Source organism: Parambassis ranga, chromosome 13, assembly GCF_900634625.1.
Source record: "Parambassis ranga chromosome 13, fParRan2.1, whole genome shotgun sequence".
Lineage (NCBI taxonomy): Eukaryota > Metazoa > Chordata > Actinopteri > Ambassidae > Parambassis > Parambassis ranga.
In genome coordinates this window covers 362098-383060 of record NC_041033.1, presented here as the reverse complement: position 1 = coordinate 383060, position 20963 = coordinate 362098, and the positions used below count along the sequence as shown (strand labels likewise).

Below are 20963 nucleotides of genomic sequence, written 5' to 3'. Positions count from 1 at the left end.
TTTTAATGTCGCATTTTCACAACTCATCGCCGGACATCTCACGCTGTTGCAGGAACCCTCTCTGTATAATGCCCTCTTGCCATGGCACACGTCCTTGTGGTGTGTTAAAAAACTCAGTAAAGTCTTTCCTTATAGTTTAGTGGGCGGGCCGTATGAGGAGTTCTGCACACACGCGTCTCGCGGAGTATGGTACCTCAGTGCGGAAAAGACCTTTTTTTGTATCTCTTACCACCCGTGGAGCGCGTTCTCCGCTCTTTGTCTCGCGGAGTATGGATCCAGCTTTATGTTACTGAAAATGTCCTAGAAGATGATCTATTGTAAGGAGTGAGAGCTTATAGAAGGAAAAATGTTTCAAAAAAGTGAATTGAGCATTAGCATAATGACCTGCATTTACACCTCCTGATTGGAAATGGCCATTAATGCTGCCAGACTGGTTCACAGTGTAAAGTCAGGGTTTTCTTGTACGGCATATATCTAATCTTTAATAGATGCATACTAGAGCATATCAGCAACAGTAATACATACATTCTGAAGCAATGATTTTAGTACATGATATAGGTTGTCATCAGTTCCAGACCCAGATTGTAAAGAGTGGCTGTGGTAGTTTTCTGTCTTCCCTCAGAGCCTGCCTCTGCAAAACCTGCAGGTCTGTTGTACTCCAGTATAAGTCTGAAACCAAACCATCAAAACACAAACAAGGCGAAGAAGCAGTCAAACCAGCAATATTAATTCTTTCTTTTGTCTACTTGAATATATCACCACATATGTACTATAGACCAACTCTTTCTTCATGGAATGCATTCAGCAGCTCGCCATGGAAGGAAAACAAGTAGCATTTGAATGATAGCATGGTCTCATCCACTTTAAACGCCCCTACTCCTCCTCATACATGAACACTGTCTCCACAAAAAGAGCTTTGAAGTAAATTATTTAATATATTTTTAGAATTGTTTTCTATTCCTGTTCTTATGTCCTATGGCATGCATTCTTATCACACCTCAAAGTAATGAGTGATTTATGTACATATGTTAAATAGAGAGGCTAATCTACACACCAACGTAAAACAAACCACTGTATAGAAATTGTATTAGCCTGCACATTTTGAAGGCTGTTAAGTTTTATTTTATTTTTAAAAACTTGCATACAAATGTATATATTTCCTTGATTTTTACCCTGCAGCTAGGATGTGTAGAGGATGACAGATCTTGTAACGACTCACAAAATGCACAGTCATGTTAACTGTAACTTGTGTGTACAGCAGAGTTGTAGATATTTCTAAGGAGAAGCCTTTTTGTTATTGTTGTTAATTATTTCATCACAACAACACAGTGTGAATATGTGTATATAAAGGATTCACCGTGTTGGTCTCTACCTCTTGATCTCAATAACCAGGCTTTGTTTACCTCCACACATTTCTGATTCCTGTGGGGATGAATTCAGAACACTTGAATGTCTATTCAAGCTTTTATACAGAGATAATGAAGTCCCTGTGCACTTCCCTGCAGCTTCCTGCACCAAGTGCAGAGCATTCATCGAAATTTTTCAGTCCATCAGATGTTTGTATGAAAAAGCCCAAACTATTACAGAAGCCTGGCAATTATTTATTTCATGCATTACCCTGAGATCTAAAGTCAATTATTGCAATACATTAGAAACAACATTTGCCAATGTGATTTTCTTGTAATAACGGCGTTGCCTCATTATTACATAACAAAGCTCCTTTCTTCATGAAAACAAAAAAATGTATCTTGTTATTCAATAACAATAATTACAAGTAGTTTTAATGTCATTTAGAATATTAATAAATAACAGCATTCATTTCCTCATGATGACTATCCTACATTGCTTATGTTAATCTTGCTAACATGAGAAAACGAAGTGTAAAGTCTTGTGATAACAGTATGATTTATCCCATTGCCATGAGGTTTGTTTGTTTTGATAACAGTTTATGATTGTCTCAAGATATCAAAGCTTAGTTTCTTGTGTAATAATGGAATAATTAACTCACAATCTTGAGATAATGGCATGGAAAATATAATTATCAGCACAGCTGTTCTTGGGTTGTGTAACCAAAAGCCAAGGGTTCCCAGACTGTTAGTCAATCATCATTCTAAACTTATGGGGAGGGAAAGTCACTTCTTAAAGGACTTGATATGATACAAAGACGATTTACTTAACAAACTCTCTTCCCTTGACTCATTTTCAGGCTACTGAGAGTTATTATTATTATTATTTAAGCCATATATTGGGTAACAAAACAGATCTCGTAGAGTTAATGTTTAAAAAATACTGTCCATATGACAACTCCAACATGGGTGACTGTCCGACTTGTGTAACAAAACCATTGAAATCTTTATTTGCACTCACTATTTAGAGATATTTAAATTGACTGGTATTTAGGCTAAGTTCTGTGTTTAGGGGACAACACACACCTTAGAACAAATTAGGCATAAAAGACGAGCACAATGACACTTGAGCTGTGTCTTCACCTGTGTGAATGCATTGGTTAGAAATGTTCCATCAGTGGCTCATAAAAACTGCTGTGAATAAACACATTTGAAGATTCAAGGGGACACTAAACACCAATATGCGGCATTTACATTGATGCACAGATCTGCCCTGAGTTAATGAGCGCCAGTTTGAGCCAAAGGTAGAAGATGTATTATTGAGCATTGCAGCAACACAGTCACACCAAAAAGACACATTTACCACACTCATTTCTTATGCAGATGAATCTGTAATCTGAAGACATTTAGTTGGTTAAGTTGTATATTTATATAGTACTTTTTTCCTCCCTAAAGGTACTCAAAGCACTTGTGAGCAATTTAGAGTTGCAGCCAGTTACCAAGTTATAAAGTACTTGTCCTTACTCTAAATACTCTACTGTTACTTCCCACTCCACATGTGGTGTAAACTCATCATTAAGTAGAACCAAAACAGGCCTGTCCTGCACTGTCAATGTAATGATATCAGTCAGAGGGACCAAACCAGTACTGTTATTTTAGCCACATCTACAGTACCTGTAAACTAACATTTTTCATTGGTATTTTTACTCTTCTTCTACCTCTGCTTAGCACTGGTGTGTCATCAGGTGTTAATGTCCCCCTGAAATGTCTTTCACCTGGATGGATACAGTAAGTTGCCACTAATGCAACTTCACACTGGTTGGTATTTTTTATAGTGGTGAATGTAAAATTCACAGGAGTTTCACTCTAGCATATCACATGGTCATACATAACCAGATGTTATGTGTGGTGGCAGTGGTACAAGTGGTCACTCTCCCTCCCCATTCTGTATGAATTATAGATATAGAATATTTTCTTACTTTTATTTTCCTATTTCTTCTTTGTGTTGGAATATAGTACTTGAATCAAACATTGCTCATTTTGGAAAAATTGTAGAGTAATCTGACGAATATTTTGTGAGACTGACCAGGACTCAGTAACTACTGGACTGTTTAAATACATATAATTTGATGTCCTAAATGATGTTTGTATATTGTTTTAATTAGATGCATTTTAATTTGAATAAGACCTGCAGTATATACAGTACATAGATGTATCTATTAAACTCTGCGTTCAGGCACTGTATGTCAACGTTAACGGCTAGCTCTGGGTTGTCTTTTTGAAAAGTGTGAGGTTTGCCAGGAAGGTTCCATCTGGAAAATAATGATAAAAAACATTAAATGTGATGTTTAAAATGCCACACCATGTTGTCCATATCTCTTAATGCTCTCTAAAAGACATAACACACATGACCACATCTGCAGCACTTTCTAATATCGCAAACTTAGATTACATTTATAAATGGGATGCTTCTGATTGTTTTATGCATTTTGTCCTGGCTGATACAAATGTTGATGCAGGTCTGGATGCCTGTCCTGTCTGGTAAAAACATGTAGATGAATAAGAAGCTCCAAAACCTAGAATAGGCTGAGATAATCTCATCCTCAGTAGAAATACCTGTTTACAAACATTTGTCAAGATAAAAATGTGTAGTCAGACAAAGCAGTGTAAGAGAAACTAATGTGGGTGCATTAAGAGTCTGTATGTCTTTTTGGGGGGTATTTTTACCAGACTTAATGAGTGCAAATCTCGCCATCCCTTTGACCTTTAAAAAATCAGAAGTTGGAAAACACCAACACCACAAACACTCCCCATTACCACCAAAACTGTGTAAGAAAACACAAAGACAGATGTTTTATTTATGTTGAATGTATGAAGTGTTACCATGTTACATTACAACTCAGTATTTTTGTGCTTTTACAGCTTACATCATACTGTATATTACATGAATTTCACTCTAGAGCTAAACCAATATAGCTAATTTGTACATTTTTTTTTGTTGATACCTTAAGCTAACAGAAACTGAATTCCTCCACTGGGACGAATACAGCTTCGATCTTCTGTATATATTGTGTACATACAGGAAAGTATAAAGTGTTAGCGATGATGCATACCTATAGCATGTTTTCTATTATGTTCAGTAGGACAATATACACCAATACTGAGTGATCATAGGATGACAATAGCAACAGATTGGCATAGTGAGAAAAACGATGATTAGTCCCCACATGAGAATGTCATTCAGATTGGTTGATATCACCGGATAATCTTGGCAGAGTGATGTATCAGGTGAGCTCCTTTTCACGATTATAGCCACTGTTTAGAAGTGACAAAATTAACAATCACAATGTACAGGTGATTAGGTCATGTGGTAGGGACTGTCCAGTATGAATACATGGTGAGACCCAGAAGATCTTTCCACAGTTATGATTCTGGTAAATAATTTTATTAGCAAAGAGTGACTAACACATGAAGTATGGTCTTTCTGTGAAGTCATCACTGGCTGAGCTCACTGACAGCTGTGGTCACTGTGTTCATCTCCATCACAGGAAAGCTTCACTTATACTCTCTCTTCTTTCTGACAGCTGTAAAACAAGTAGCAAATGCAGTTTACATATAATAAACCACATAATAACCACATGAAATAAAGAACATTACAGTTTCTGACATGTCCATAACATTATCACATATTTTTATATTTAAGGCCTGTAGGGTTAGGTTTGGGTGCCACTTTGAGATTACACCAATCTATTCAATTTGAAGGGACACAGCACATATAAGGAAGCTATTTGTTGGCCGCAGCTCTGCCCAGCTCATCCAAAAACCGCCACCACGTAAATACGTAAGTACACCAACTGGATCCTAAGTGCCCTAAGTGGCCGGGCCCGCTTCGCCTACAGCTGTGTGCCTACTTTTACTGCCGACATCATCATAAAATTTACAGATGACACAAGAGACTGGACTGATTTCCAACATTGATTAAACAGACTACAGAGCAGAGGTGCAAAATCTGGTGCGATAAAGCTCACTGCAGGATTAACATTTGACCTTGATCACTGGTACATGGTGCACAATTTTTTGCACTGCACACCTGTGAGTGTGTGAGTGATAAAGAAAGATATCATATTCAGTTTTATTCTGTTCTTGTCTAGTCTAACCAACAGGAAAACTGTGCCTATAAAACATGTTTTATAGGCACAGTTTTCGTGTTAGGACCACAATAGGATACATGTGACAGGATCCTACCTGTGTGGTGAATGTTCCTGGGACACTGTGCGAGTTGAAAGCAGAGTGTTTTTTTTCTTTGTATATGGTGCTCTTACTCAGTGTAGTTTCCCTCTGGGTATCTGTGCATTGTAGTGAGCAATCCTCATGGAACAGCAGGGGAGAGATGCTTAACTGCAGGAGAACAGATGACAATTAACATCCTCATACAGAGCGAAGCTGAGATTACATGCAATGTGACGATATGTGCCTGTCTGTAGTAGTCTCTTCCAGTTATGGATATTGAAGTGAGGCTGACTTCATCACCACTACGTCTAATCCTCTTGACAATATCATCATGTTCCATGGACTCAACAGGTTCCCCATTGACAGCCAGCAGCAGGTCTCCATCCTTCATTCCTACACCCAAAGCTGGGCTCCCATCATCCACCTCCCTAAACACATGGACTTGGATAGGAAAGAACAGTTTACTTTTAATCATTGGCAGTTGGTTGGCCCAAGGTTTTGGGCAGACTTTAATACACACTGTTGCTAAGTGTAGGATTTAGACCACTTTGTTGTACTTGACCTGACACATTCAATGAGTTTTGACTTGTTGTAACCTAGCAATAATAAGCACTCTGAAAATGAGGTTCTTTTGTGAATGAGCTAATGAGTATATGGCGGTCAAAGGTCACTGTGGACATAACTCAATGTTCAACTGAAAAATGTATAGATTCATTATGAGAAATCCCTGACAATGGTTCATGGGATCTAATGATAACATAAAAAATTCTTCCCCAAAGTTCTTTTTCAGCAAAAGTCCACGCAGATTTTCCCTAATAAGGGAGTTTGTCTCTCACCTATCCGTTGTGAGCCTGCCAGCTTCTCTTGCCTCAGCAGGAAGCCGTACCCGTCGGGACCTTTCACCAGGTGCATGGTCTTGGCAGTGTGGGGGAGGTTGCAGTTTTCTGCTATTGCAGGCAGGATGGGTGCCTTTCTTCTGACATAGCAGGACTCACTGTCTCTGTCAATCACTAACACCGTAACAGAATCCCTGCTCTTCTTTAACTGAGGAGCAAAGACAGCACACCATCACACAAGTCTGTAAAAGAGCTAAATGTGACATGAGAGTGGCTGCATACAGTTCTCTTCAGAGTGGACTGTGTGAGCATAGACACCGTGACCCCATTGATCCAGATCAGTTTGTCCCCTGTGTGGACACCAGCTTTCTCTGCAGGTCCGTCAGCCAATGTGCTTACCGTGTACTGGCCCATCTGACCTGATGAGACATGTTATTAGAGTTAACAGTGTGGTATCAAATCAAACTGTTCTAAGCTGATGGGATGTAGCTAATGATTCTGCTGTTCAGCTACCCAAAGTAGTAGTTTAACATTTCCAGGAGCTGACCCTAACACGTGTATGTGAAAATGTAGAATATGTGTAGGTAGGCCAACCAGAAGGTGCAGGTGTCATTTGAATGTTAATACTTAGAAAAATCTAATTCACTAACATAAAAATTAAACATTGCCATTACTGTAGATACCATTAACATTCTGTCAAAGAAGTTGCATTGTGTTTCAGATATTCTGAGAAAACTGCTATTAAACAACTAGCAGTGGCGCCCTGGTGTAATCTCACTTAGTAATGCTAGATGGCATCATCAGTGTGGTCTGCTTTCAAGCTAACACGACAAAAAGCAGAGAAGAAGTGAGAGGGAAGGCAGCTGTCACAGTCTGTGCTCAATGCTATGGATGCGAAAGCAGCACAATGATTTGGTAAGTGACTGCTCTCCCCCACAGCTCAGAAACCACAGCCAAAAAAATACATGATCCAAGATTGAAAACTGTAAAGGCTGTCTGTTGTGGCTTGTTATCTAGTATTCTGTTTTTCTTGTTCTCTGTTTATTTTGACATCGTGGTTCTCAGTGTTAGGTTTCCTTCCTGCCCTGTCCTCCCTTGTTTGTTTGTTGTTGTCTCCTGACCTCCCTCAGGTGTTCGTAGTCTTGTGTTTCCTGTTTTATTTTGAAAGCCCTTTGTATTCTCCTGTGTTTTACTTCCTTGTGTTTTCCCCCTGTAATGTATCGCTCGCATGAATCAGACATGTGTTGAGCTGAAATGCACATTCGTACCAGCTATGTGACAGCTACATCATGGCGTTAGGTAGTTACAGCAGGCGCAGATACAGACACTGGTGCTTCTGAACACAATATTTTACACCCCCTTTAGGATTGCATGCCCTGCCCTATTGTGTCTCACCTGTGTCTTGTTACCCTTGCTCATTTAAGTCCTGTGCTCCCCTTTGTTCTTGTCAGTTCGTCTGTTTTACCTCCGTGTTCCTCCATGTTCCTCCCGTGTGTTCCCGTCCTTCCTTTGGCTCTCCTTTGTTGAGTTAGGTTTGTTGTTTACTCCCTTTGTCTTTATTTTGTAGTTTTGTTTGAACTTTGGCTTTTATTAATAAAAGCTCACCTTAAGTTGAACATTTGCTTTTGTGTCTGCATTTTTTTTTGCCCTTCTCTTTTGTTGTCTGCAGTATTAGCTGTGGCCATATACTACCATCGCTATCCACAGCTAGCTAAGCAGGCTAATGTAAGTGTATCAGCTGACACAGTACCCCTCCCTCTGCCTGTTCTACACTACTAAATCGTCCTTAATTCAAGCTGGGAAGGATGTTGTGTAGTCACAGTGCCAAGAAAGCCCCACTGGGGCTTGTCTGGTAAATTAGTGTAAACAAAGCATTTTACAATTCCGTAACTAACTCGCTCAGTTGAAGCACAAAAACTGACCATGCCATAGAACATATCCATGTTGAAGAAAATGATGACACGTAGGATGACACGCTGTATTGACTGAGTGACAACCACTGGGTGATAACTCAGAGCGGTGCCACCCTTTAAGATATACAAGTACAGCAAATAGCACTGTGGCAAATAAAGACAGGTGTGGAACATACCCTTCAGTGATGTGACAGTCATCCCTATGCCTTGCTCCGGGTGTCTGCTGATGTGACACAATCTGGGTCTGGACCAGCAATCCCTCTTGCTGACTTTGACCAAAGTCTGCAGGTCTACACCCATATGCACTGCCTGCAGGACACATTAAAAACAGCTGTCTTTAGCCACACATACCTTAAGTATTCAACTGACTGATGAACTTAATGAATGCACAGCACAGTAAGCACCAACAATTGTTACAATTGTACCACTCACACAGCTGTTTCCAGTTACTTTGGTTCTATAAAAGAGCCTGACTGATATTAGACCTCTGTAACTAATACTAATATTAAGGTAAAAAATGATCAAAACATAAATATCATCCAGTAATCTTACTAAATGTACAGTGTATATGTGCACAAAACTGACAAAGAGTAGCTGGCTGGCTACCTTGCTCGGTATGTGTCAGGGACAGACCTATCGGAGACAAAAAAGAAAAAGACACCCACTGTGTGGGCAATTGTTTAACTAACCACAAATATTTAACTACTACAAGCATCTTACCATGAGGATATAATGTGACTGCACAACCATCTGCTAACACTGCTTCATTTGCTGCAAACAGTGCTGAGAGGGTTAGAAACAGTGGAGTGACAAAAACCTACACAAACCTTTCATGCATTGTTTATTAAAAACACTGGCTGAAGAATCAGTATCAGTATACTGAGAGGATGATATTGACTGATAATATCAGCAGAATGTCAGTCTCTACTCAAAAGCCTTCTTAATTAACTTTAATTTTAGCAAAACATTTTCTGTAATATATCTGTGGATGCTCTCATTCATCCAGGTCATAGTCATTTCCAAGAGTTTAAATCGAGGCAACTGGACTCAAGGATTGTTTTGTGTAATATGAAGTAGCTCAGTTACATATTATAGTGTGCCTAAAAAGTACTAAAGTACTAAAATGTCATGTACTGTAAAGTAGCTTATGCTAATGCTAAGTGCCTACCATAATTGTAAGCTGGTACACAGCATTAGCCCTTTAGATTTAACTTAATGACTGTGATGACTCTGGCCTGCGGGACAAATATAACCATTGATACTGCTTAAAGAAGGTTAGGAATAATTACTGCATCCAGTGACAGTAGCACCTCAGAAAACACAGACAACACACCTCAAATCCAAGATGGCTGCCAGCACTCTTTGTTTGTCTGCTTGTCAGTGTGCTCTGAATTCACATCTATTTTACTCATTTTTGTAATTAAATTGTAGACTAAGGAAGGCTTCTCTCAAATCCTTTCATAAGGATCTTTCTCAAATGCTTTTATCGATTTAAAATCAACTTCCACAAGCCACAGCCTGGATCTCTGCTAGCCTTAGCCTGGCCTTCCAATGATCGGTAATAATGTGCGGTCTGTTTTTCTTCTCTGCTGATAGGTTGATAAAGACTATAGTGGCTCAGCAAGTTCTGGGGCGGAGATCAATAGAATATTAGAAAACGCCATACGGTGTTATGAGTTGTCGTCTGGAAAACGCTGTACGACGTAAAACACTGAAAACGCTGTACTGGATCTCAGTGCAGCCTACGACACGGGATCACCGCATCCTACTACACAGATTAGAACACAAGATTAGGATAACTGGGACAGCACTGTGCTGGTTTAAATCATATTACCAGACAGATTTGATTTCATTCATGTTAACGATGTTTCCTCCTTGCGTACAAGGGTTAATCACGGTGTTCCACAGGGTTCAGTACTCGGACCGATCCTGTTCACCCACTACATGCTCCCTCTAGAAAACATCATCCAGAAGCATGGAATAAACCTTTATTGTTATGCTGATGATGAACCCAGCTGTATTTATCCATGAAGCCTGAAGAAACAGAACCGTTAGTCAGACTACAGGCATGTCTAAAGGACATAAGGGACTGGATGACCTCTGTAGTGGCACTCCTGTGCAAACCTTTCTGTACCACTTTTGCAGCTTCTTAACAACCAGTATTTTGAAGAAACGCGAACCGAATCTTCTCTTCAAAAAATTCCACTAACAGTACCACATCTCCTGTCATGAAGTTTTTTCTGGGTTTCAGCCATTTCTGACACTCCTGAAGAAGTGAAAGATATTCTCGCGTCCATCTAGTCGAGAATAAATCTGCAAGACTTGCTTCCATCCTCTTCTTGCGTATATGTTATCCTTGCAGAAGATGCCTGGGGGCATGATTGGCTGGGATCTCAGAAGCAATAGGTGGTTGGGAGTTAAGGGTTAAGAGTTATGTTGATTATCCATGTTATTCCCTTTGGCTGCAAAGCTCTTTCAATCTTGTCATTGTCCAACTGTTAACTCTCTTTCAGCTGCCACAAAATTTGTACCACTGTCAGACCTCATGATGGTGACCTGACCTCTCCTACATATAAAGCGCGAATTGCGTTGATGCAGGAGTCCGTATCAAGGCTGTTGGCCACTTCAATGTGCACAGCTCGGAGAGTGAGGCAAGTGAACATTACCCCATATCGTTTAATGGTACCCCGGCCCCGTTTAACCTCAAACGGGCCAAAGAAATCAACACCGCTTGTCAAAGGAGGTTGGTCTGGGAGGAGGTGATCTTCAGGTACACTTGCCATTTTTTGCTCACCAACCTTTCCTGACATCCTACGGCACACTGTGCACCTATTGATGATCTTTCTGATTGTAGAATTGGCTTGTGGAATCCAATATCTGCATCTCAGTTGCACCAACACATAGTTGCGTCCACAATGGCCTGTTCTTTGATGTATATCTCTCAAGATCAAGGTGGCAACTTTGCTGTGTTTTCTTATTTTGTTGCTATTTCAGTATTTTTATTTCAGTTGATTTGATTTTTAATCAATCATAATTTGGTTAGCGGCAGGTTTGCCGTTGGTGTCGCTGCTAACAGGAGCTTATGAGTTGATTTTGGTTTATTATTTTGCTTTCTTGTTTTTTACATTTTCCTTATTGATAATTTGTTGTTTTCTTTTGTTTTTTGTGTTCTTCCTGACCCTCCTGATGGTTGGCTCTCTGTCTTCCTTTGTTTTAATAGTGTTGGCAGCCGACAGTGGTGGCAGTAGTGTCCTGGGCGGTGGTGTCCTCTTGGTGTGCTGTTTGATTTGGGCTTAAGGTTTTGCACATTACTTTGGAGTGAGTGGCATTTTCAATTTTCAATTTTAAATTCATTTATTTATCTTTGCTGTAATTGGACTCTTTCCGTCCCCCCTTTCACCACTTCAACCCGCAGCCAGAAAGCCCCCAACTGCTCTTAGTCTTTTTAAGTGGAGAAACTTTTAGCCTGTTCAGTCTATTGATTTTACTGCTTATTGTTTATAATAAAATTGTATTCTTTGCCTTGGAACCTTGTGTCTTGCCTCCCTGGGTACCGAACATGAGTGCCTTCTTTGAGACCATATAATCATTACTGGTGTGTCCTCGGGCACTCTCCCGACGTGGCGTTGTTGGTAGTTTTACATGTAATTAAGCTGGTCATCCCACCAGCGTGTCGCCACATTTGGGTTGTCTTGCAGCTTCATACTGTAAGTGAAAGTATCAGTTTCTGTGTCCCACTGTACACCAAGTGTCCTCTCTACTGGCAGTGTCATGTTGTAAATCCAGGTCTTTCACTTCACTGGCTCTGTGCTCTTCTGGGATTGACAGTAACACCTTTCTGCTGTTGCTCATCCACTTTGTTAAAGTGAACCCTCCAGTGCTGCACAAAGCTTGAAGGTCACTGACTGAGGTTACTGCATCATCATCTGTAACCAGTGGCGGTTTTGGGCACGGGCAGATTCGGGCGGTCGCCCGGGGCGGCGTCACACAGGGGGCGGCACGAGCAGAAATATCATCTGTGCGGCGGTTTTCTATGTATATTATAGATCACTGTGTGGAGAATTGGCAAATTAGCGCCCCCTGCAGCTGCAGGCGCCCCTGCTTGCTGAGAAGCTGCCGTACAGAAGCTGTGAGAGGAGGGGAGGGGGCGCGGGACAGCTCACCTCTGGGTCTCCAAGCAGAACGACAGGGAGTGAAGGAGGGAGGTCTCACTCTGTCCTGATAGCCTGGACCAGGTATCAAAATCACTAGTTGCCCAAACTGTTACACATTACAACCTTTATGCTGCTTATTAAATCTGAAAGCACTATCATTGCTAACAAAGAATTATATTTCTGTATAAAATGAAACATTTTGTTTTGTCTGAATAATCAAGGACATATGTTTGATCCAGTCCAGTTGTAGTGCTCTAGTTTACATGCCTTATGTTAGTTTAATTAAAAAAATATAGACAATGGGGATTTTATTTTTCATACCATTTATCATCATATTATCCATTTTGCAACCCGTCATGTTTGTTTTCTGTAATGTTTGTGCATGTTTGTTCCTCTCTCTCTCCTTCATCCTCTCTGTCCTGTCTCCCTCTTCTTCTCCTCTCTCTCCTTCATCCTCTCTGTCCTGTCTCCCTCTTCTTCTCCTCTCTCTCCTTCATCCTCTCTGTTCTGTCTCCCTCTTCTTCTCCTCTCTCTCCTTCATCCACTCTGTCCTGTCTCCCTCTTCTTCTCCTCTCTCTCCTTCATCCTGGCCGACTGTCAGCAGGAAGGTTCTTCCTTATGAGCCGGATCCTGCTCAAGGTTTTCCTGACACTGTGGCTCTTAAGGGGGTTCAGGCTCTGGGTCTCTGTGAAGCGCTTTGAGACAATTTCTGATTGTAAAACGCGCTATATTAATAAAACTGAATTGAATTTCTGCCTTCCCCCTTATTTAATGACCTCCGCTTTTTTTTTTCTTTTTTCTTTTCTTTTTTTTTTTGGGGGGGGGGGGGCTTGAGTCCTCCTTTTTTGTACATTTATTGCAGACAACAATCAGCTGCTGTGCCTTGCAGTCTTGCACTACACTATCTGTTTCTCAGGTAAGGACTGAATTTGGAAAAAGAGCTTTTGGCTTTGCTGCCCCCCTCACCATGGAATACTCTACAGACTAAACTGAAACTCTCTAAAGTTATTCTACTTGGAGCCTTCTCTTCTATCCTGAGGGACAGACAGCGTGGCACCATTAACACTTGTAAAATTGTATATTTTAATCTACAATGTCACTTCTATATAACTGTTCTGTTGACATGTGCTGCTGACCTCTTGGCCAGGTCGCCCTTGTGAAAGAGATCCTGATCTCAATGGATTTTTATCTGGTAAATAAAGGTTACGTAAAAACATAAAATAAATAAAAATCAAAACAGTATTAGTTTAGCTTTTGTTACATTCATTATGTTCTGCTCTGTAAATGTAATTGATTTGCATCATCATTGGTTTTAGATGACAGGATTTCTGATCCTCATACAGTACCTGTTCATACTCTTCTTTCCTTAACACCAGCAGAAACAGGTGTAAGCCACACCACTGGATCTTCCTTACAACCTGTCAGGTGATAACAGAAAAACAATTCACTTAGGTATTCAGGCTGAGTTAAATTTGGCCCAATGATGAATGAATGTTGTCTTTGTCCTGCAACCAGTGACCTGAAAGCACTGACTGGAAAGACACAGTGCCTGAAAACTGCACCAGGAGCTAGGTTCTGATTCAGTCTCTATCAAATGACACAATGACAATGTTGGTGTTGTTACTGTTAAACGCAGAGAGGGGAGCCAAACTCCGAGGTTCCTCACAGTACTGGAGGCCAAAGTAATGCCATCCAGAGAGATAATGTTATTAGTGAAGCTAGTTCTGAGATGTTTGGGGCCAAAAACAATTACCTCAGTTTTGTCTGAGTTTAACAGTAAAAAATTGGAGGTAATCCAATTCTTTATGTCCTTTAGACATGCCTGTAGTCATGGAAACGGCTCTGTTTCTTCAGGCTTCATGGATAAATACAGCTGGGTATCATCAGCATAACAGTGAAAGTTTATGCCGTGCTTCTGAATAATATTTCCTAGAGGGAGCATGTAGAGGGTGAACAGGATCGGTCCAAGCACAGAACCCTGTAGAACACCGTGATTAACCCTTGTACATGAGGATGAGACATTGTTATCATAAACAAAGTGGAATCTGTTGGATAAATATGATTTAAACCAGCGCAGTGCTGTTCCTGTAATCCTAATCTCATGTTTTAATCTGCAGTGATCTACAGTTTCAAAGGCAGAATGAGTACAAAGACCAGTCCATGGTCTGATGCCATGGGGAGGTCATTAGTAACTTTAACCAGTGCTGTTTCTGTGCTGTGATGGGCTCTGAATGTTCCAGACTGGAACACATCAAACAGACTGTTCCTATGCAGGTGGTCATTTCACTGACTTACAACCACGTGTTCAAGTATCTTAGAAATAAAGGTGAGATACGTCTGTAGTTTCCCAAGATGTCTGGGTCCAGTGAAGGTTTTTTAAGTATAGTGCACAGCAGTTTTAAAAACACATAACAGACAATAAAGCCCAAAGCAAACATCAAGTTCACCAAAAGTAACACAATATCACTATACATATAAATCTGTGCTCCATAGACATTCTGTCTGGACACTGACCCTGTTGAAGTTCATGTTGTCCACGTACTGCTCATTCACCTCCAGCACCCGATCTCCTTTCCTGAGGCCGCTGTGATCTGCAGGACTCCATGGCTCCACACCTCCGATTTCAAAGCCATGGCTGCGCTGGTCCATACACAAGTAAAAGCCAAAGCTCTCTCCCTCTAAACGCTTCAGCTGTAACAGTCTGGGCACCACTACTGGATTAGGTTCTGCACATAGATTTAGCAGAAATCATCACGATTTGGGTGGTTTTGCTAAGATATTGGTGCTGTAATAGTGTGTGTGTACCAAGAGCTCACCTGGATCATCACTGATGACCAGAGCAGGATTATCAATCCCTTGCTTTGGATTAAAGGTGAAACTGCAGGAAGGATAAATGAATAAGTGTGGGCCTGTGACACAACAGCACAGAACATTATTAATCATATCACTGTAAGAGAAATGGTTTATGCATATATTTAAATTATTTTGTTCTGGATAATTGAACAACATTTTTTTTAGTAAACTGATACAACTATTATCAGTGATGACATTCATGCTTTACTGTATGTAACACCCAAATAATGGTTACTGTAATTTATATATTACTGGCATAACACCAAGAATGTAAGCAAGTCTTTGTAAACCTGAGCATGGATGCCAGAGAATCTTCAATGATATTGTTCCCTAACTTTTGCTAACTGTAACATAGTGGAGTGGATAGAGATAGAAAAATCCAGTCCATACAAATCTATATACCTTTCTATAACCCTTAATCACTAAGCACTTTTAGCAGAACAGTCTGATATCAACATCATCTGCTTGTGAGCTGGATCCCTGTTGTAGTGGAAAAACAACCCCTAGTTGTGTTTCCTCGTGGAAAGAAATGTATTGACTGACTCGACAAGGGAAAGGGGAAGTAACACAACCAGATAGAATTGGTAAAACGTAAGTTATTTACTTGTTTAGAAGTAAAAAAAAAAACAAGGAAGGAAAAAAATAACCTCAGGGCACACAGTTTCCTGGAGTAAAATGCACATAAACGACTAGGGCCAAAACCTAGCACCAGTGCCGAGTACCCAAACAAATAAATGAAGCCGGGTACCCAAACTTAAAACATGCAGCTCCCCGGTTTGCTGCAAGCAAGTCATAAAACACTGCAGGGCAACACTTGCCCCACCAATTGAGAGTAATAAAATAAATTAAACAAAAAGGTCACAATCACAGTCCACTCGGACTAGCACAAATTACACTGAAAACAAACAGCAGGACTCTAAACCACAGTTAGAAAACAGTCTAAAGCATTGACGGACAGCACACCAACACCACCAAGCTCCTCTTTTAAAATATCCACGCCTCCTGCCAATTGGTCACAACAATCCCGTTCATTGTGACGCTCCAGTGCTGTGATGCTGGGTTCGCAGCGGCACTGAGTGAGTGAGAAAGAGAGAGGAGCAAAGCAGGGAGGAAACACACAAAGGCCACGGGCCGTAACACCCCCTGCCTTAAAATGCCAGCAGTGGTGTTCAGCAAGTCACACATCAGATTTGTTTAAAAACAGTGCATACGAGACAAAGTGTCTGTCAACACATTATCAGACCCTTTCTTGTGTTGTATTTTGAGGTTGTAATCTTGTACAAGTAGCGCCCATTGCACGAGACACTGGTTACGATTTCGCATTCTCTACATGAGCGGATTATGATCAGTGTAAACCAGTACAGGTGACAGGCTAGACCTTAAATACACCTGAACAAGTGCTGGAGGGCTAACAGCAGAGCTAAAGCTTCCTTTTCGACCATTGAGTATGAGAGCTGATAATTTCTAATTTCTTGGAGAAATAACACACAGGGTGATCGATGCCATTCTCATCATCCTGCAATAGGACCATGCCAGCACGCACCACGCAAGCACCCACTGGACTACTCCACCTCCAACTTGAATGGCCTCCGCAAGTCAGGGGCGGCTAGTACTGGGGAGTGGCAAAGGAGAGACTTGACTTTTTCAAAGGCAAGCTGACAGTCTTGACTCCACCAGAACTCTGCTGCGAGACTAAGGAGACTGGTCAGCGGGTGCACAACAGTGTTGACATTTCTACAGAATCCCCTGTAGTAACCCGCCATTCCTATGAACCTATGGAGGGCTCTCCTAGTGGCAGGCATAGGGGAATTCAGAATGGCAGAGACTTTTGCCTCTATCGGCTGCACCTGTCCCTGTCCCTCCCGCTTTCCCAGGTACGTGACCGTGGCCTTCCCAAACTCACATTTGGCCAAATTGAGGGTGAGAGAAGCCTCTGCTAGCCAAGTGAACCCCTGTCTCAGCACATCTAAGTGTTCTTCCCAACTAGCTGTGTAAACTACCAGGTCATCTAGATATGCACTGCAGTTGGGTAGGTGAGCCAACACTAGATTCACCAGCCTCTGGAACGTAGCTGGTGCATTGCACATGCCAAAAGCCATAGCCTTATACTGCAAGAATTGGTCCTGGGTAACAAAGGCAGAAATATCAGAGGCACGGTCAGTGAGGGGCACCTGCCAGTAGCCCTTCAGTAGGTCTAGCTTAGTCATGACTTTAGCAGCACCAATGCTATCTACACAATCCTCCATTTGAGGAAACAAATAGGAGTCAATCACAGTAACAGCATTTACTTAGCAGTAGTCTGTAACAAATCGAGGTTGTTCCATTGGATCGCATTTCACCTCCAGCAGGCATGGCAAGCTCCATGGACTATAGCTGGGAACTGCCAGACCATGTTGCAGCAAATATTCAGTCTCTTTTCTCGAAAACTGAAGTTTCACAGGGTTAGCTCTACATGCATGCTGTTTGACATCAATATCATGTTTCAACACAGTAGTACAACTCGGAACATCACCATCAACTCTTAGACTAGCTCGACAAGCTGACTTCTCTGTTCTTCAGTCAGATGATCAAGCTCAGATGGCAACAGTTTCAGCATCTCAGAATTTGAGAGCCTGTCAGCCTCTAGAGACGCTATAAAACTGCCTAACGTAATCAATGCAGAGCTGTTCACCACAGAGGTAGCAGCAAGGACAACTCTCTTCAGTGTCGCTTCGTCACGGGAATAGTAATGCTTCAGCATATTTACATGACATACTTGCCTTTTGCGTTTCCTCTCAGGAGTATTTATCACATAGTGATAGTCATTTAAGCACTCAGATTCTGCTTAATTTTCAGCTGAATCAGCACCATTTCAAAAATCCAGACAGTAATTTCAGAGAGTTATGGATCCACCTGTAGGTCATCTCAGCTCAGGAGAGGGTGGAGAACCGGCAGTTCCAGCTGGAAATGAGACGGCTGGAGGTTAAAGCCAACACGGCTGTGCGACTGAGCCAGCTTGAGCTGGAGGCTCAGAGAGCAGCTAGTACCCTTAATGTTTCTCTGAATGTGAGTATGTATAATCACACTGGATCTTCACCCCGTACTTTTGACATAAGTAAAAACATTGCTTTAGTCCATGCATTTCGTGAGGCAGAAGTTGATTCATACTTTTGTGAATTTGAACGTGTTGCTTCTGCTCTACGGTGGCCCTGTGATTTCTGGCCACTACTACTGCAGTGTAAACTTCATGGCAAGGCTCAGGAGGCGGTTTCCGCTCTTCCCGTGGGGGATAGTCTAGATTATGCCACTGTGAAAGCTGCTGTTTTGAGAGCATTTGAGCTGGTGCCCGAAGCGTATCGTCAAAGATTTAGGAATCACAGAAAGGCCCCGACCCAGACTTTCAGGACTTTGCAAGGGAAAAGGGAACCCTCTTTATTCTTGCTAAATAACCTGTGTAAACTGCAGAAGTAGTCTGAAGAATATAAACATAGAGGCACGAGGCTGTATTCTGTCTAGGTTTAAACACACACACCATCGGTCCATGACTGTACTTGCATTGCATTGTGTTGCACTAACCCATGGTTACTGTAAGGGTTTCAGCATTGAGCCAGGGCTTTTATTAGAGCCCAATCTCTGTCATTATTTGTCTTCCCAAATGCGCATATTTTTCAACCCTTCTGAAGTAGTAAGGGTTAAAATGTGCATGTTAAAGCAGAAATTACCTTGGAAAATCCGTTGCATCTTGTTGGGCTGTGGAAAAGACACATTTGAAGTCAACAAACCAACCTGTACAAACCCTGAAAAAATACACAGCACAGAATTTCAGCAGAAGAGTTGGACAGCAGGGTTCTTCTCATACCCAGAAAAAGGATTTGAAATCTCTGAGGACCAATCCTATTCTCACTGCAACACAATCAATGAAGCTATTATCCTAACTACAAGGCATTATTTTCCACCACTGGCTTTAACAGCTGCCAGTCAGTCAGGTTTGGTTTCAGGCAGGTCCTGACACATTATCAGTCCAACACTTATGTAGTAATACTGATGTTTTCCTACAGATAACAGATGACAATACATCAGTATTCCACTAAACATGCACAAAAAGGAGAAAGAAACAGATGTTTCTGGATCTGAATATTTAGTGTGCTAACTACTGTAACCCCTGGTCTATTAATGTAGTGTCTTGGTACAGCTCACGTGTTTGCACAATAACCTCACAAGCAACACTGGGGAACACTGAGGTGTGCATTTGCATCTGCATGTGATAAAGAGAGAGAAAGAGGGTAAGAAGGAGGACAGGGCTATGAAGCAGCAGGCCAGACAAACCTACTTTAGCTCTTGGTGGATAATGATCAATTTGTAAAAAAGGCTGTTAATGGCCAATGTTTAACCAGGAAGAAAACAACTCATGCTCAAACGCTGACCATGGATAAATTCAGCAATGGAACAAATACTCTGTATGATTAAAACATTCACCAGTAGGGCTAGATGATCAAGCAGGTACACTGACTTAACCTTAAAATATGGTGCAGAGGTAATGCTGACCTACTACCACAGCTAGAGGATCATAGGAGAATTCTCAGACATCATAGGTGAACACTCAGCAGCATAGGACTTACATTTTGATAGTCAAATCCTGTCAGGTAATGTGTTTGAGAAGCAGAAACAGATCAACCTACCTGTAGAGGACCTCATGGTGTCCTGACACTGTCAGCAGGCAAGGTGAACAGGCAGTAAAAATCCGTCTGTAGAGATGGACACTCCTTTCTCTCTAGTTGTGCAGGTTAAACATTTACTCACTGTGAGACTTCACTTTGTGCTGTGTCACACATTTGGATGGAACAGATAACAGTTACAATGTAGCTTCTAAAATGTTGATAAACAGCTAGGTCAGCAAGTAAAATGTCAAAAAGAACGAAATACCTACATTTTGTAACCAAACTATAATAAAACACATCAGTGAGTTACCACTTCTTACGCTGCTAACTTGGACAGGAGCAGATTGTGAGTTTCAGCTTAAATTGGTCATAAAAGGTGCTGCTCTTTCACTAAGCACCTAACCCTAACTAAAGTACCATCCAATTCACAGCTTATTAATTAATTCAGGTCATGTTATGTCTAAATGGAGGCAGCTGAAGATGTTTTGCCACTCCCCTGAGTGGCTTCCTCAGTTCTGCTGACCTCTGTGGGTAGATATCTAGTGAAACCTACTAAGGCAGCTAATGACCCAAAACTGCAACAGGGCCATGCAATGTGTGGAACTAGTACTAGATAATAACCTACTGTTATCAGCATGTGAATGGGAAGGAAGTCTTCTAGGAGGAGATGCCAAGACAGGTGAGCTGATGTCTCAGCCTTCCTCTGTCCCCTGTCCCCACTGTCCAATACATTTTGTCTTTAGGGTGCAGATAGACTTCTTCTCCAGACACAATGTTTTTCCTGTGTGACCTCTCTGACTAGTCTATTTGTGTATTTCAGCCTCTTTTTGTTCAACTTCCTGAGACACCAAGATACCAGAACCTTTTGTCTCTCAAAACCTCCCGCCCGGAAAACCCTGCAGGACATTCCAGGTGTAAATTAACATCTCAGGAAGTCAATGCTAATACTGTCAGCAGGCAAAAAGGTGTGAGGCATACCTTGGGGGGTGTTTCT

The 20963-nt window shown here is 41.3% G+C and overlaps 1 protein-coding gene across 1 annotated transcript; it reads right to left on the bottom strand.

Annotated features, from left to right (window-relative positions):
* Positions 1-4295: 4295 nt before the first annotated feature.
* Positions 4296-20034, bottom strand: LOC114444881 (Na(+)/H(+) exchange regulatory cofactor NHE-RF3-like). Its single transcript, XM_028419762.1, has 11 exons — positions 19991-20034; positions 19034-19061; positions 15296-15357; positions 14994-15205; positions 13826-13897; positions 8502-8634; positions 6695-6831; positions 6413-6620; positions 5821-6017; positions 5592-5744; positions 4296-4930 (listed from the first exon to the last, which is right to left on the bottom strand). The coding sequence occupies exons 1-11, from the start codon at positions 20004-20006 to the stop codon at positions 4889-4891; spliced, it is 1260 nt and encodes a 419-aa protein (XP_028275563.1). The 5' UTR covers positions 20007-20034; the 3' UTR covers positions 4296-4888.
* Between the last annotated feature and the right edge of the window lie 929 nt (positions 20035-20963).